Source organism: Strix aluco, chromosome 4 (assembly GCF_031877795.1).
Source record: "Strix aluco isolate bStrAlu1 chromosome 4, bStrAlu1.hap1, whole genome shotgun sequence".
Lineage (NCBI taxonomy): Eukaryota > Metazoa > Chordata > Aves > Strigiformes > Strigidae > Strix > Strix aluco.
Window position 1 is genome coordinate 82,609,789 of NC_133934.1, and position 16,518 is coordinate 82,626,306.

The 16,518-nt window shown below is 43.1% G+C and overlaps 1 protein-coding gene across 1 annotated transcript in view; it reads left to right on the forward strand.

The window, feature by feature from the left end:
- The first annotated feature begins 1,325 nt into the window (after positions 1 to 1,325).
- The window catches only part of LRBA (LPS responsive beige-like anchor protein), a 424,995-nt gene continuing 409,802 nt past the window's right edge, over positions 1,326 to 16,518 (forward strand). Inside the window, exons 1-2 of the mRNA XM_074821286.1 lie at positions 1,326 to 1,573; positions 1,920 to 2,447. Coding sequence (XP_074677387.1) covers positions 2,217 to 2,447 — 231 coding nt within the window. The 5' untranslated portion in view covers positions 1,326 to 1,573; positions 1,920 to 2,216. The remainder of the gene's footprint in view (positions 1,574 to 1,919; positions 2,448 to 16,518) is intronic.

Consider the following 16,518-nt stretch of genomic DNA (forward strand, 5'->3'; position numbering starts at 1 on the left):
GGGCGGGTTGGAGGGGGCAGCAGCGGGGCCACCCGCCCTGCCTTCCCCGCCGCCCGCAGGTAGTCACAGCCTCACCCCAGGTAGCCCGCCCGCTGCCTCCCGACGGCCCGGCGCTGCTTGGCCGGAGATCCCCCGTCGCCCGTAGCAGCGCCTGGAGGAGGAGGTTCCGCTGTTCGCGTATGGTGGCTTTTATTATTTAAAAAAACCCCTCAAACCCCCCAAACCAAAACCGAAACTCGCCCTGAAACAAAGAGCTTTACTCATCAGTCAGGACTGAGTCTAACTGTTCAGCAGGGATTCTTTATTCGCAGCGCTGGGCAGCACTGGGGATCGCTCCACAACAAGTGCCGTGCTTACTAACAAAACTCTGACTAATATACACAAAAAGCATACGTATGCATCAGATTTCTTAGAAAAGGCAGTCTTATGCTAATGGATTCTCCGAATTCATTTACATAGCCTGAGCATGCGTAGTAAAAATAGAGTGAGGGTCTTCTCCCCTCCTTAGGGGTCCACACAGCCTTCCTCACACTGTCGCTCAGTGAAATTTAGGTTTCTTGTGTCCATATGTCATAGAGTGACCTCATCCGTCCTTCAGCTCCTGTATGTTCCAAGAAGGTTAGTTCAGACCAGCTTCCAGTCACTTATCTTGACACTGGCGGCGTCTTAGACCCTTGTTTCTTAGGTTCGTGCTATTAGGGATGTACTCAGGGAGCTTTTCAGACTGTCCAAGGTCTGTCTTATCTTCACTAGGCAAGGAGTTAAAGGTTTCAAAACATCTTACAAGTGGGTAATGACTACAGAGGGTAGTTAGGAAAAAGTATAAATGAAATTACATACATTGCAGTAAAATATGGGAAAAATAAAAGCTAGTAAAACACAAGTGATGTCTAACGTTAAAACTAAATGTCTAATTTTACAGGTCCCTGTACATTAGCAATTTCAAGTACACTTGTAGCAGCTTCCCTTCAAAATAAAAACTTCTCAGCAACGACAGACTTCCGAGAGTTACGGAACAGCCCGAGAAAGTTCAGGGCAAGTCGGCCCCCGCCTCGCCCCGCCCCGCCCCGCCCCGCCCCGCCCCAGGTGAGCGGCCGGACCGGCGGCGCCCCTGAGGGGACGCGGCTGAGGCGGGAACGGCGCGAGGAGGGAGGGCACCGCCCCGCCCCGCCCCGCCCCGCCCCGCCCCGTCCCGCTCCCGCGCGGGCGCGCGCGCGCCGCTCACCTGGGCGCACCTGGGCGTGCGCGAGCCGCCGCCGCCGCGCGCCAGCCCCGCGCGCCTGACGCCCCGCCCCGCGCAGGCGCAGTCGCAGCGTTCCCTCAGCCGGCGGCGCTCCGGGGGCTCCGCGCTGTCATGGCGGCAGCGGGCGGCAGGAAGCGACGGGGCTGATGGAGGCGTCGGCGGCGTGAAGCGGCGGCGGCTGAAAGTTCAGGCGCCTTTCGGAGAGAGGGGTGGGTGCTGTGCAGCCGGCGAGTGGGGCAGAGCGGAGCGGAACAGCCGCCCCCCGGCCCTCCCGGAGCCGGGCGTCAGGGCAGCCCGCGTCCCCTCATCGGCAGCACCGGGCAGGCAGCGGTGAGTGCGAACTTGCGCGGCGGCGGGTCGCTGCACCTGTCCGGCCGGCGGTGTGAGGGCAGGAGGCGGCGGACAGGGAGCTGGGCGGGAAGGAGAAGCGTATTCCCTTTTCCAAAAAAAATTTAATAATAATGATAATAATAAAAAAAGATTAAACCCCTCACGACCGCGTTCGGAGCGCGGCCCTCACCGTGCGGCGGGGCTGCGGGGAGTTCCGCGGGCGCTGCCGCCTCCCCGGTGCGGGGCAGGGGACGGGGGCCGCTGGCTGGAGGTGGGAGCCTCGGGTTTGTGGGGAGCGCCCGACGCCCCGCGAATCGGAAAAACCGACTCTCGGGTCGTCCTTCAGGGCTGTAAATACCTGCCTTGGGGCAGAGAGCTGCTGACAGACGCCTCCTGCTGAGGAGGGAGCTGGGACTCTGAGGGCGCGTCCTGCCTGCCTGCCGCCCTGCCTGCCTGCCGCCCTGCCTGCCTGCCGCCCTGCCTGCCTGCCGCCCTGCCTGCCGCCCCCGCCGGCCGCGGGTTTCCTCAGGAGCCGGAGCCGAAGGAGAGGAGGAACGGGCCGCCGGTTACCTCCCCGGCAGCCCGAGTCGCTCCTTCTTCGCGGCGACTGGCGTTGAGAGTCGTAACCTGAAGTGAACTAGCCATGGCGAGTGAAGACAAACAAGTTGCTCAGCCAACAGGTGATGATGGAGGAGGAGGTAATGGAGGAGGAGCGGGGAAAGAAGGAAATGCTGCCGAAAGGGGAAGTGTGATGCAGCCTTTGAATCCAGGAGTCCCCATTCGAGGCATCAAGATGAAATTTGCTGTGCTGACAGGACTGGTGGAAGTTGGTGAAGTCTCCAACAGAGACATAGTCGAAACTGTGTTTAATCTGGTAAGTTGATTGCCTTTTTGGGCATGAGAGAAAGGATCAGCATATGTGTGCGGAAGAATCCCGTGCTTTTTTGATGGTATTTTTCTGTCAGTAATTTTTTACACGTTGGCACTTTCACCATACTACATTTCAGCTAGTTTCTTTTTACTTATGGATCACAAAAGCTGAAAATAAAGCATGTGAGCCTCAATATTTACATTTAAGCTTGAAACAACTCTAAACAGCATCCTCCTTCCTTTACCTCAGAGAAATTGTTGCTTTATTTAGAACTGATAAGTGTATAGTTATGTTTAAACATTCAACAGGTGTACTCAACAAGAAAGTTAAATGTTGATTTAGTAACTCAAACTGTCATCAAAACACACATGTTGTTGCTTTTAGCCAAAACAACTTTTCCTGTGAAGTTGTTTATGTCCCTTTTTTGCTTTCTGTTTGCTTTGGAAGTAGTCAGAACTTTCACGTTCTGTCTACAGGGACTGGGGGTGTCGGGGAGCAGTTCATTCAAGTGCTTTACTTACTCTGCTTAGTGGGAAGAGTAGAATGTGGTTTCAATGTCCTTGTTTTTTATTCATGAATTAGGTAGTGGGCTGCAATTTGCTGAATACAGAATGGATTTATATAATTCTTTGTAACAGATCTCACTAAAAATTGAGGATACAACTTTTCCTGTTGAAGCTGCAAACATAATATACACCCTGAACTTCTTGGGCTACATTTAAAACAATTAGGCTAGTTGTTAATGTTTGCTTGCTGAAGGAGACCAAACATTAGGAGAAAAAACTGTCTTAAAGTTTACAAAGATACTCTGCTATTATCAGAGATCTCAAAACATCTCTTAAAAATACTCTTCGTTCCTCCTTCTTCCTTTTAGTGAGCACCTTTGACTTTAAAGCAGCGTGGTTTCTGACAAACCAGGAAGTGAGAGCGTGTAATAGTGTAAACCTCGGTAACAAGGAAAGTTGACACAAAAAGCATACTGGTTTTTAAGTGCTATTTGCATTTCGGTTATTTTGTTAGTAGTATTTGCTACTTGCAAGTTATAATGGTCACTAAATATTTGTGTGTGCTATGTCTGTTTAATGTTTTTTTGATGTTATCTTCTTGGGTTATGATAAATGTTTATTTTTTGAATATTTTCATATTGACAGAATGTAATGCTCTAAATTGTTTGGATGAAAGTCTCAATACAGAGGAATTGCAGTACTGGCAAAAATGAAGTGCAGATCAGAGGTTTTGTGGATGCTTCAAGTGATTTAAGTTACTTAGAGTCCACTTGACAATTGTCCTTGACAAAATCCGGTGTTCAGATTATATGGCCATGAGGTTCAAAAGGAAATTCTGGTAGATAGTTTACGATTTAGGACACTTGTGCGAGGGGAAATTGTGCGTGAGTGTGTTATATTTTGCTCTGTTTCTAGCATGGTGTTTTGAGTGGTGTATTGGAGGTGTATTTTACGGCAGCAGTGGAAAGAGGTTCAGCAGAATAATAAAAAATCAAAAAGGTGGAGGCTCCTTGATCCTGGGATTCCTTTTCTGCTCCATTTTGGACAAGAGAGGATCGAAAAATTCAGCTTGATTCAGAGAATCTTTGACTTTTAGATTTAAGAGGTCTGGAGAATTTGACCTGTGGACTGCATTCTCGTGGATCTTCATTTTCCAAATTGAAGTAGAGGAGAGTTTCTGGCCCTGGAAAATTTTGAAACTGTGTTTTCACTTTTTCTGCAAGTGAAACAACCTTCCTGACCTCTGCAAGATGATTCCCCAGCTGGTCCAGCAGACCTGCCTACTATGTGGGAGGCTAAAGTTCATGCTTCTGCACCATGGTATTTTATCAGAGCAGTAGTCATCAGTTGATAGCTATCATGAAACAACCAATAGTTTGGTAGTAAGGACACTTTGCCTGGATTACGTGAGAACAAAATGCAACTTTTTGGGTAATATAAAAAAAAATATAAAAATAGGTCCCTCAGTTTCTGTGAGTCCTGGGAAAACATCACCTTCTGGTGGCTAATTTGGAAGGAGAAGATGTCTCAATGTTCTGTGCTTTTATTAAAACTGGAATGCTTAAAAAAATCAAACCAGCCAACAAACTCATAGTTTTTGTTACAGAAAGCATCTATTTTCTGGATTTTTTTTTTTTTTTTAAAGAAACTGTTAAGCTGACTTTTTAATAGAGCTTTCTGGGATATTAAGTCTCCCTACAAAGCAATACTCATCTGTCATTGAGTTCTCCCTCCATTCAGTTGTTAGCTGTGACCTCTTCGTTTTGGCGATTAATACCTCTGAAATCACACTGATCATAATTTAAGTCATGTGAAGTATTGGTTAGCAATGGTGTACTTACTTTGCTGTGCGCATACAGGGAAAAGATTTAACTTTTATATGAAAAAGTGATTCTTAGCTATGGCTTTTCTGGTGGTTTCTTTCCGAGTAGCTTTTGGAGCGAGTTTACTCATGTGTGTGCAGGTTCAGTTGGCGGTATGACAGTCATGCTGTGATCTGTAGTTACTAATGGGGTTAAGCTCAACATATCCCCTCCTATTGGGTTTCATTCAGTTTGGTGACTCATAATTGCGCTAGCTCAGTTGCATTAGCAGAAATCAGCTAGCTCACTGCTTGTATTTTGAAAGGAGGAGATGGACGGCATTTGGAGGATTTTTTGTTCCCTAAAGTGAGACATCTTCAGAGCAGAGTGGAAGGAGGGCTGGGCAAATCTGTGTTGAAAGGTGTTTTTACATGCTTATTCTTCATAGCATAACCACCCCAAAATGTAAAGAGTTAATTTTTTTTAAAAAGGCAGGTTAGCTGACCTAATTTTTATTTCTTGAGCAAACATGTTGCTTTTAATTATGCTCTTCAAGCTTGCTGTAGCATATGGAAGTTATGGTGAATTTCTTTGTCTGTGATGGAGAGTCAAGAGACATCCCACGTGCCGTCGTGATATTCATCATCTCTAAGGATTTAAGAGGTGATCATGCTTTATATGGGAAAAACTCAGAAGGCAAAAAATCTGAAGTGCACGGTAATTGACCCGCTCCTTATTAAAGAAATTTAAGCTTCTGTAGTCCTGGTTACTTGAGCAAATAACTTGTTCAGTCCAGCAGTGTTGGATCTTGGAGCTGAGAACCACCTGTAACATCTTCTCTGTCCAGCAGCATAACAGTGCGCATGCATCAAAAACCTAGTAGTCTCATTTTATTGTCTCTGGAAATTCTGCTCTTAGAAATACTCAAATTGATCTGCTTTGTTTTGGTCAGGGTTCTCCGAGAACCTAGTTTTCCAGCCCATGTTAGATATGGCTGTGTGTATTTCAGAACTTCTTAAAACAGAGAAGGAAAATACTGACTTTGAAGAAGCTTATTATTCTGTGGAAAGCTTTGAAAGCACATTTTTGTTCAAGCATTAATCTGTTCTGTTACTTTTCTGACAGACAGTAAGCTAAACTATGGGTATATATTTTTCATGCATTGTGAATTATATTTTTAATTGACTTTGGGCAGCAATAACTCCTTGCATTTCCTCTGTATACAAATCAGGTGAATTCCTGTTCATTACCTCATACCTGCTCTCCCCTCCCAGTTTATGAAAATAAAAAACCTCCTGGTAGGAGAAGATGATGGATTGGAAAAATAAATTATTTACAGTGGGATCTGTTACTAACTTAAAACAACTACGTGTTTTTCATAGTAAAAGAGAACCTCCTACTAATGAAGAAACTTTCAGATAGAATAGTAGAAATAATTCAGCAGTTGTCAAAACTCAAAACCGTATATATATGTAAAATTAATTACAGTACTGTGCTACTAGTGCCAGAGAAGATTTTTATGATCTGAAGTTTTCAGGTGTAGAGAACGAATTCAGTTCTGAAGGCTGTGCAACCTCCATCGGATATATAGGAGGTCCTGCAAAATCTTTTCCAGGTTAAAATTCTGGGTGGAGCTTCTGGTCTACTCTGTTCTAAACGGACTTGTCCTGTATCATATGTCAGTGTTGTCTTGTTTCCAAGTTATTACAAGTTTCTTGTTCATATATAAAGCTTAGGTCACTGGATACCCTTGTCTTTCAGTAGGTAAAGGGCTCTCACTGACAAGTGTGTTCATAATGAATGCTGTATGCGCTGGGGTTAACTAATGCTGCATTATTAGGCTTGAATGGGAAATGGATATTCTGGCAAAATTCTGCTATACTTCAAGCAGATGACTGTACAACTATTGTCTTTCTCTGTGGTGTTGGTATAATTCAGTTTGGGGACCTCGTGGTAGAATTTACTGAGGTCTCAAGTCGACTAGTGCGTGGAGACAACAGGTATTCTAGAGTTTCTGCTCTTCTCTAAAGAAATGCCGTGCCTTGCTCTAAGCCAGTTTTGTTTTAAAAAGCTTTGACACTTCTAATTGTTTTGTTGACTGTAATATAGATTTAGTTATTTGTTTCGGTTCCTTTTTTTCCCCTTGATCTGTGTTGCAAAGGCTTTTTTTTAATGTTCCGTCTGTCTCTTTGGTGAGGAGAATGTGCTGTTCCTTCTGATTCTGTTCATTGATTATAAGGTCCTCTCCAAGAGTCCCCTAGTGATGGAGTGGAAATGATAAAGAAATCTTAGTTTTTATCACCTTTGGAGGTAAAATAATGGGATCTGAGGAGCAAAGACTAAAATTACTTGAACAACTTAATTTGTCAACTCTCTCACTTCTGCCAGACTTTACAAAAACCACAGGCAAAAATCAACATAACTTTTAAAAATTCTTACTGTTTATTTCCTTGTTTCTTCTTTTTAAAGTAACCTTCTCACCCAACCCCACTTGGCTTGTTTTATAGAACAAATCTGAGGCAAGTGTCAGGACTGCCACTAGTTTACCACCTTCTCATGTGCCCTCTGCTCATTTTGTCATGCCAATGCTATGGTTTCTGCACTATAAACTCTTTATCATTATTCATATTGAAAGCTAATGGCATCACCTGCTGAAACAACAGGTTTCTAATTTGATATGAATGCTTCTGAAACACAGTGGATTTTATGAAGTAGAAATTCCCCCTTTTTAATCTCTGGTCATAGACTTTTTTTGCATGTACCTCCTTGTAGAAAACCCCCAAAGCTAATGCTGATAGAATTAAATGTGTCGCAGTAGTAAAAATGCACCATAAATGTCTTCATAACAATGCATTGTTTTAATTACCTTACTGTATGCTTTTAGAGCATGCTAGGATTTATGTTCTATATACACTTATAAACGCTGATAACGAGAGTAACCAAACCGTTTCTAGAGCATCAGTGAATATTGCGCGTTTCTTAATATAGGCAGTTTTCCATAGTAGGTTCCCAGTAAGTACACCTCTGGCTACAGTTATCCTAGTTCAGTCACTTCTGTCCATTCACAGTATAGATAAGGTAAGTCTGTGGCTTTAGCTGCATCAAACTTGTAGGTTTTTTTTTAAAAGAAAGTCATAGTAAACTGGACAGTCAGCTGTCTTAGTGGTTTTACTCTTGGTGAATGAGTGGAATTCAGCAAAAGATCTGTAATGCTTCCAAATCTGTCTCAATGTCCTTTTTATAAAATACATCAGATGCAAACTTACTTCTTGCTGGCCCCTTCAGAGTGGGAGGCTTGTGCCCAGTTTGATGAATGAATTCAGACTCCTTGATTCCAAGTCGTCTTCATGGTTTTGAAGACGCCTAATTTGGGATCTGGTAAAAGATTATTCTGGTAAGTTTAGCTGACTAAATGAGGCCGAGAGATGTCTTTCACCAGACTTTACCTAGTTCAGAATTATTGAATAATGGGAGTCACTTGTCCTTCACTTAAAATAAGAATTCCAGACCTCCATCTTGTTACAGTGTATTCTGAGTAGGTGTGGATACACTTACTGTTGAAATAATGTGTATTTGGTTTTTTTTAGGTATCCACACAACTTGGACACTACTTTGTAGTTAGTGAAAGTATCACCCTGTGTAGTAAGTGTAGGAATTTAGGGGAATTTTGTGGTCAGCTGAGAAAGGCATGGAATGTAGTAAGTGAGGTGGTAACCGCAGTCTTGAATTAGACACGCTGACAATCTAGACTATGAAGAGCAGCTGATTTGTACTTTGGCTGTGGTATCAACTTCTGGAACTGCAACTTAAAATGCACTGTAGGGTGACAAAATATTGAGGACAAAATCTTAAGACTGCCCAGGAAAATGTTCAGATTCTCTCACTTGTCCTTTAACTGGCCAATTTTTATAGCTTCTGATGACCAATCTGAAGGTTCAGGTGTCTGAAAGCCTGTGAATGACGTGCTCTGTGTTTTCCAGAAGTGTTGGCATCCTGTACAAACCTAAAATAAAGCTAAAAAAGCAAGGCTGAAGCAGGCCTTTACGTATATTATGTCTTAATAACATGTCTTAAAAAAATTGTCTTGATAGACAATTTTTAATTAGCAGTCCACAAGTAAGCCTGTTTACAGTGTGTTCACAGCATACTTAGAATTCCCCTTTATAGGGGAATGCATCAGTTCAATGACAGATTTTTCTAGTTGGTGTCCTGTAACAAAGCAGAGAGAGTCAGGTATCTGTTGTGGTTGCTTCTCTCTCTCTCTGCCTCTCTCTCTCTCTCTCTCTCTCTCTCTCTAAGGAGTATTTTGTATCACCTCTGTCAGCCAATACTGGGCTGGATGGACCATCGGCCTGACCCAGTAGTGCAGATAACACAGGAACGGAGTGGCCATATGGACTGGCTCAGGAAAAACATTTGCGGATTAGGGAATAGAATGAAATTAGTCAAAAGCATCAGGGAAATAGGTGGATGGCACATTAAGGTTGCTGTGAAGGCTGGGCATTGCAGAGTGGGATAAAAATAGATAATTATTCATGTCCATTGAAAGAGATTATTGGAGGGATGCATCAAAGGGTGCAGATTCAAGAGAAGTGTGAGTAAAGAGAAGTTTTTTGAAGTGGCTGGACTGGATGAATACTGGTGGTTGAGGAAAATCAGAGATGAGGTATTTGCTTAATTCTTTTTCAAGGCAGTATTGGTTTGGTATGGTGTTCAGTACTCGGTGGCTAGTCAGTTGTACATGCAGATGCATGTACAAGCTTGCTGAGAAGTCCCAGTCTTCTGAAAATCATCATGTGATTTTGTTTTTTTTTTTGGTTTTGTGTGTTAAGATTTCAAGTCTCATGAAAGGTAAAAATGAGTTTTTGTGGTTTCTATCACTATCTGTATATTTGTTTTACCATCTCTTGGGGAACCTGCAGTCATTCTGAACTGTATACCACTTGACATGGTGTTCTGACTTTTTTTTTTTAATTAGATAAGTTGGTAACTTAAAGGATTTATAGCTTCTGTCTTTATGTGGTCATGAAGTTCTTTATGAACCTTAAGGATGAAGCTTAATCTGTTGCAGAGATTAAATAAGCTTTACAGTTCAGTCATTGGATGTGAAATAGCTACTTACTACCTTAGGTGTTTCTGTGTATAAAACCCTCTAAGAATCTTTTCTGTCAAAATCAGTCTTGCATACATTAAATTTATGCATATCTTTTTAAAGAACTTCTATTTATTTTAAATGGGTCAATCTGGAAGAAAGTTTTTGTTCATAATCACTAATTACAGTTAGCTAACTTTCTGCCATTCAAGTGTCTTCCCCAGCCCCTAGAGGCCTTGCTGGCCTCTTCATAACATTTTGCATGATGGGTTTTGGTATTAACTTGACCTAATTACTAATGTCCTAATTTAGATTACATTCCTGCTTTAACTAATTCTGGATTTTTCTGTTAGACTTGGTATCGTGCTAGGGCATATTATTGCCTGTCCAAAAAAATAGTTCGGTCTTTTTTTTTTTTTTTCCCCCCTCTGGGAAACCTTCAGACTTTGTATGGGAGCTCTGGCCATTTGCCAGGAATCTGAGGGCTCTAACTGATTTACATAAAACAGGATACTGTTGCCACCTGCTTTTTTTAATACCACGTGTGGCCAGTGGAGACTGTAGTTTCCAGTATGCAGTGTTCCATATTTAGAGCAGATAGCAATCGAGATGCATTCTTGCACAACCGCTGTAATCAAATTTGCTAAAGAATGATGCTGCATGAGTTGCAGTTGTACCTTTTCCTGATACACTGTAGTCTTTGTGCTGACACCGGAAGCTTGTAATTTGTGAGGAGCTTGCAGTGCTTTGGATTCCCAAGCTTCACAAATAGGCATAAGTAGTTTCTAAATAGAAACTAATTTGTGGAGCAGAAAACCTAATGCCTTCCACTGCGCTGGATTCCTCTAGTAATAACTAGGGAGCTGGGAGCAGCTCTGTCCCAGGCATGATTTTCTTGTTAATAGCTGCCTTGAGATGATATTTAAATGAGGATGGCTAGTGGGAATAGGATGTGCTCTGTTGCCTCCTGTGAAGTGCTCTGCAAGTCTTTTTACTGCAGCTTGCATATGAGTAGTTCTATTGATGTTTTTCTACACACATCTAGCAAAAAAATTTCATATGCACTACACGGCAAATTCAGATTATTTTGGTGTGACTGAAAAGCTGGAAGTGAGTTGTTCAGGCAAAAACCTATTCTATTTTGTTGATGCAACTGAAGAAGGCAACACTTAAAGAGCTACTGGGTTAGCTTTCCTTTGCAACTGAAAAATCAAAACCAGAGTAATCACTTAGGAATCATCTGTTCTATGAAAGTGTGTTATGCATGTTCGTGTCACACCCCCTCACCCTCGCCGCCTCTCCCCTTTGCCATCAGCAGTTGTTCTCTGTTGTGTGGACAGAAGTTACAGAAATAAATTAGTGAAATGAAGTCTATTCTGTTTGCCCCACTTATATACTCCAAATCTCTCGTGTGTGTATATATATACACCCATATATATACTGGGCTAGTCCTGTAAAACAGTAACTGTAACAGTGCATAGGGTGACGTGTAGCTTATTTATTCTTTCTTACGGGAATGCTGAAAGGCTGGAGGCACCAGTAAGTGGCAGGTTAAATGGTCACTGCAGTGGGAGAGCAATTTCTCTTATAAAAAAGCAGGAAGAGAACCTGTAGTATTTTGCAGTGGACTGGGAAGTATGTGGTTATGGAGTCCAGGATGCTGAATGTTTGCTTGATAAATCTCTCACAAATGGGTTCCTTTATTAAACTGTGAAGGTTTGGGTGGGGATTGTACTAGTTGCTTTCCCAGGACTGGGATGGGGGTGAGTGGGGAGCTGTTTGGTAGAATAAGGTAAACCCTGTCTGTTGCTGTAGAATTGCTGAATAAAGGCTTTGAAGATCCTGCAACTTTTAAATTCTAGTAGTCCATTATTATATGTCTTATATAAGTCTTTAACTTATGCTCTTTGCCCTTCTTGGGATTAGAACTGCATTCCTAAAGACAGTTGTTTTTTGCAGGATTATTAATGATTCAGGTGGACCTTGGAATCAAGTAATGCTTAAAAAAAAAAACCCGACAAAAAACCCCGAAAAGGGTTCTTTATGCAGAGTTATAGACATGTTAAAAAAAAATGGCCAATGATACAGAAGTATAATTACTGATAAACCTTAAAACAGTGCAACTGGGGGGCAGGGGGAGTAGGAACTAAATGACTAATGTTGGTAATGGTGCATGACTGTTAAATAAACAAATGGAAACTATCAGTCCAGTCAGCATCTGCCTCCTGCTAATGTTTTTGTTGAAAGTAAGCATGTGATTTGTCTGTAGTTTTGGTTGTGAACTTGATTGAAAAGAACTTGCAAGCTTTTTTTTTTTTTTCCCTTCTGTAATGGGAGCTTAGCTATACTGTATGATTTGGTTCCATTGTATAATTTAGGTGCTGTAATGCCTGACTTTCAGGTATCTGGTATGGAGTATGAAACTGAGTAACTGTGACTGCGTTTTTAGAATGTGTTTTGAAATAGCTAATGTGAGATGGGGGGCTATGTGTGTTTAATATATTGCTGATGTTACAGAATGGGAGAACAGTGAGATGCTGGGAATGGATATTTCAGTTGGTATTTAAAAAGGTTCTCTGTCCACTTTGTAATCTACAGGCAGGGGTCACCTTCTGAAGCTGTGGCGTTCTTAACACTTCAGACTTCCTTGATTTAAACGAGGTAGCAGCGGTGCCCAACTCTGCAATAAAGTGCTGTGAAAAGGGTTCCGAGGCACAGAAACTATATGGGCAGCTTCCCATCTTTATGCAAATCAGTAAATGCTCGTGGGGAAAAGCTTGCCTTGTTTTCTTGCTCGTTTCCTCCTCAAAAGTAAGGTCCCAATCTTGTACCTTGCTAGATAATCTACTGTTTAACCTCACACCACGACACTCTGCTTTGTCCTTTCTGTGTTCCACCTCCTGCCTTTGTCCTGGGCAGCAAACGGGAATCCTGTGCACCCACTGGCTTCCGTAGTGGGCTGGGCAGCTGCGAATGCCGCCGTGTGCTGCAGTTGCTGTGGATCAGCTAGATGGCAGGAGTATTGCCTTTGGGGGAGATGTTTAGTCCATGACTCATCTGAGACCTGGCACTAAAGACTCCTGCCCTTCCTGTGTACTGCTTTTTAGAGTGAAACGTATATTGCTCGTTGGGTATTTTGCTGGGTTGGTAAAGTCTCACCTCTGCAGAAAATGAAAGCCACCCTGATTTCTGTCTTTCACAGGAAGAGATTCAAATTGCCATTTGTCAGGAGTGCGTAGCGATGGTGGCGTGAGTGACTTGCAAGGGGATGTTTCTAACACCTCTTCTGTGAAGACTAGGCTCCTATTCATTGAAGAGTGCCAGATCTGTGGGTCTGGAGAGAAGGCATGGAAAGAAACAAGCCTCAGACCTCATGATTAAGGTGTTTGAATAAGGTTCTCCAGTCACTCGTATATGAGAGGAAGATATGGAGCTGGAAGACAGTGGATTTCTTGCCGACATATTAGGGCTTTAGTGAAGTTTTCTTTGTGGTGTACAGAGGCCCTTCCTGGAAGGTGAATTATCTTCAGGTGGAAGGGTTTGTCTGGTGACTGAAAGGTTACTAGAATTGGCTAGACGTATTTCAAAAAGATAGAATTTAGATGACAGTAGCTTGTGTTTCTTGCTTCTGGATGGTCCTGTCATTTTGCAGACGAGTGACATCCTAATTTCCAACTAGATCTTGTTTTAGGGGTGTGCTTAGTACTTCTGTGTCCTGTCTTGAGAGAAGCCATGAAAAAGCTGCAAAACTATCACGTAACACTTCCAGATACAAGTTAGTGTCATGTATTGTCTGCGCCCCCCCCCCCCCCCCAAAAGTGGGGGAAAAATAATTTTCACATTGCCAAATGATATAGATGTCTGTAACGAGGAAACTTGTCCATCCAGGCTTTCCCTCAGCTAGGTTTTATGTGGCAAATTGAGAAGTCTGGAAAACTGGATACAAAGTGGAAGTTGGTGGTGGTGGGGGAATAATTGAAATTTCACTGGAGAGCTAACTTAATCATGATGCTTTTGCAGTTCTTCTTAGCACTTTAAGGATGGATGTGTCCGTAGGGATTTTTAACTAGCTATGCAGAGTTGTTGGGAACTCTTTCAATTCCAGTCATATGAATAGAGGTAGAGGTAAAATTTTAGAGGAGCAACCTGACTGCCCAAAGAAATTGTCTTAAAATAACATCATGAATGAACAGTCTAGTTTAATCACTGTAACTGTGCTGTAATAAAACTTGGTTATAAGCTATTAGTTTCAAATTCAAAGTTTTGAAATAAAATCCTGACTATCTAAATGTCATATCTTGTCACTGTCCATCATGTTAGAAAAGTTGTGGCAGAAGTTACCAGCGAAAAGGGGAAACATAACCCTCTTTTTAAAAAGGGAAGGAAGGAAGGAAGACCCAGGGAACTACAGGTCAGTCAGTCTCACCTCTGTGCCTGGCCAGATCATGGAGCAGATCCTCCTGGGAACTCTGCTGGGGCATATGGAAAATAAGGAGGTGATTGGTGACAGCCAACATGGCTTCACAAAGAGCAAATTGTGCCTGAAGAATTTGGTGACCTATGACGGGGTTACAGTGCTGGTGGATAAGGGAAGAGCAACTGACATCATCTACCTGGACTTGTGCAAAGCATTTGACACTGTCCCACACAACATCCTTATCTCTAAATGGGAGAGACGTGGATTTGATGGATGGACCCCTTGGTGGATAAGGAATTGGCTGGATGGTCACAGTCAAAGAGTTGTGGTCAACAGCTCAATGTCCCAGTGGAGAGCAGTGACAAGTGGTATTCGTTGGTGTTGGGACTGGCGCTGTTTAACATCTTTGTTGGGGACATGGACAGTGGGATTGAGGCACCTTCAGCAAGTTCACTGACGGCACCGAGCTGTGTGGTGTGGGGACATGCTGGAGGGAAGGGATGTGCCATCCAGAGGGACCTGGACAGGCTGGAGAGGTGGGGCTGGGCAAACCTCATGGAGTTCAATGAAAAACTGACTGTGAGCCAGCAATGTGCGCTGGCAGCCCAGAAAGCCAACCATGTGCTGGGCTGCATCAAGAGAAGCATGAGCAGCAGGTTGAGGGAGGGGATTCTCCACCTCTGCTCTGCTCTTGTGAGACCCCCATGCAGTGCTGTGTCCAGCCCTGGGGGCACCAACATCAGAAGGACATGGACCTGCTCGAGCGGGGCCAGAGGAGGCCACGAAGATGGTCAAGGAGCTGGAGCGTCTCCCTTATGAGGACAGGCTGAGAGAGTTGGGGGGTTCAGCTGGAGAAGAGAAGGCTCCGGGGAGACCTTAGAGTGGCCTTCCAGTACTGAAAGGGGCTACAGGAAAGGTGGGGAGGGACTCTTGATTAGGGGTGTAGGGATAGGATGAGGGGTAATGGTTTTAAACTGAAAGAGGGCAGGTTTAGATGAAATCTGAGGAAGAAATTCCTCCCTGTGAGGGTGGTGAGACACTGGCACAGGTTGCCCAGAGAAGCTGTGGCTGCCCCCTCCCTGGAAGGGTTCAAGGCCAGGTTGGACGGGCCTTTGGGCAACCTGGGCTAGTGGAAGGTGTCCCTGCCCATGGCAGGGGGGGTTGGAACTAGATGATCTTTAAGGTCCCTTCCAACCCAAACCATTCTGTGATTCTATGGTTCTTTGTTAATTTCTATGGGAAAAATCACTTTGAAGTACACAAGAGTGCCAGAAGTTTAAGCTAAACTTACATTTGGAGGCAAGGGAAGGGAGAATTATTTCAGTGGATTTTGACTTGTCCTGTCTCTGTCATGTATTGTTTAGTATCTGTGTTTTCATTTGCTCTGTAGTGTGACACTGTGTATTAGTCCTGTAGCTGTTGCTAACTGACATGTTGGTTTTAATGAGAATTTCATGACTCATTCCTATTAACGTTCCTACTGTAGTAGCTGAAGCCCAGTATCATCCTAAACAGGATATTTCTGTGCATTTCAGTGTAGCAATGTCACATTACTGACGATAGGACTAGTTAGGCACAGGCTTAATGACCATTTTTTGGCATGCGTGACACCTATTTTGTGGAATAGCTTTTCAGTTTTGGAGTATGCTTACTCTGTGTCTTCTGTGGGTTGGCAGTGATTAGAAGTGAGCTTGATGCTTCAATTTCCTGTTAAAGGTAGGTTCTACGGGGAAGGAGGTGAACAGCTTTAAATGCTTATTTATATTCTTCCACTTGAGTACTCAATTTCACAACTTTCAAGAGTCAGCTTTAATATTTGCTATAGATCTATTGTTTACATATACGAGGCTAGAGATATAGTTAGAATTCTGTTTCTCAACTCTGTTTAGTTTTGTTTATCAAGGATACCTCTAAATGGGTTTGTTTGCCTGTGACATTACCATGTGTTTTGGGAAAAAAATGCTTGAAAGTATATATGGATTCTTAAAACAGGTATTGATCGCTATAACAGTGAGATCAAAGCAAAGTAAAGGATTTCTCAACTGCAGTAATTGTATGTGTAAATTCCTATATTAAAAGATGCCTGGACCTCTGTCTTAATCCAGAATTTTGGAGGCCATGATGCCTTTGTTAACAGTTTGGCTGAGAGGAGCTCTTGTCAGTTACCAGCATGCAAGCTAACCATCTCTGATTAAATTAACTATGGAGTTAAGGAAAACACAATAATGAAATGTATGTATGGCAAGTATGTTAATTA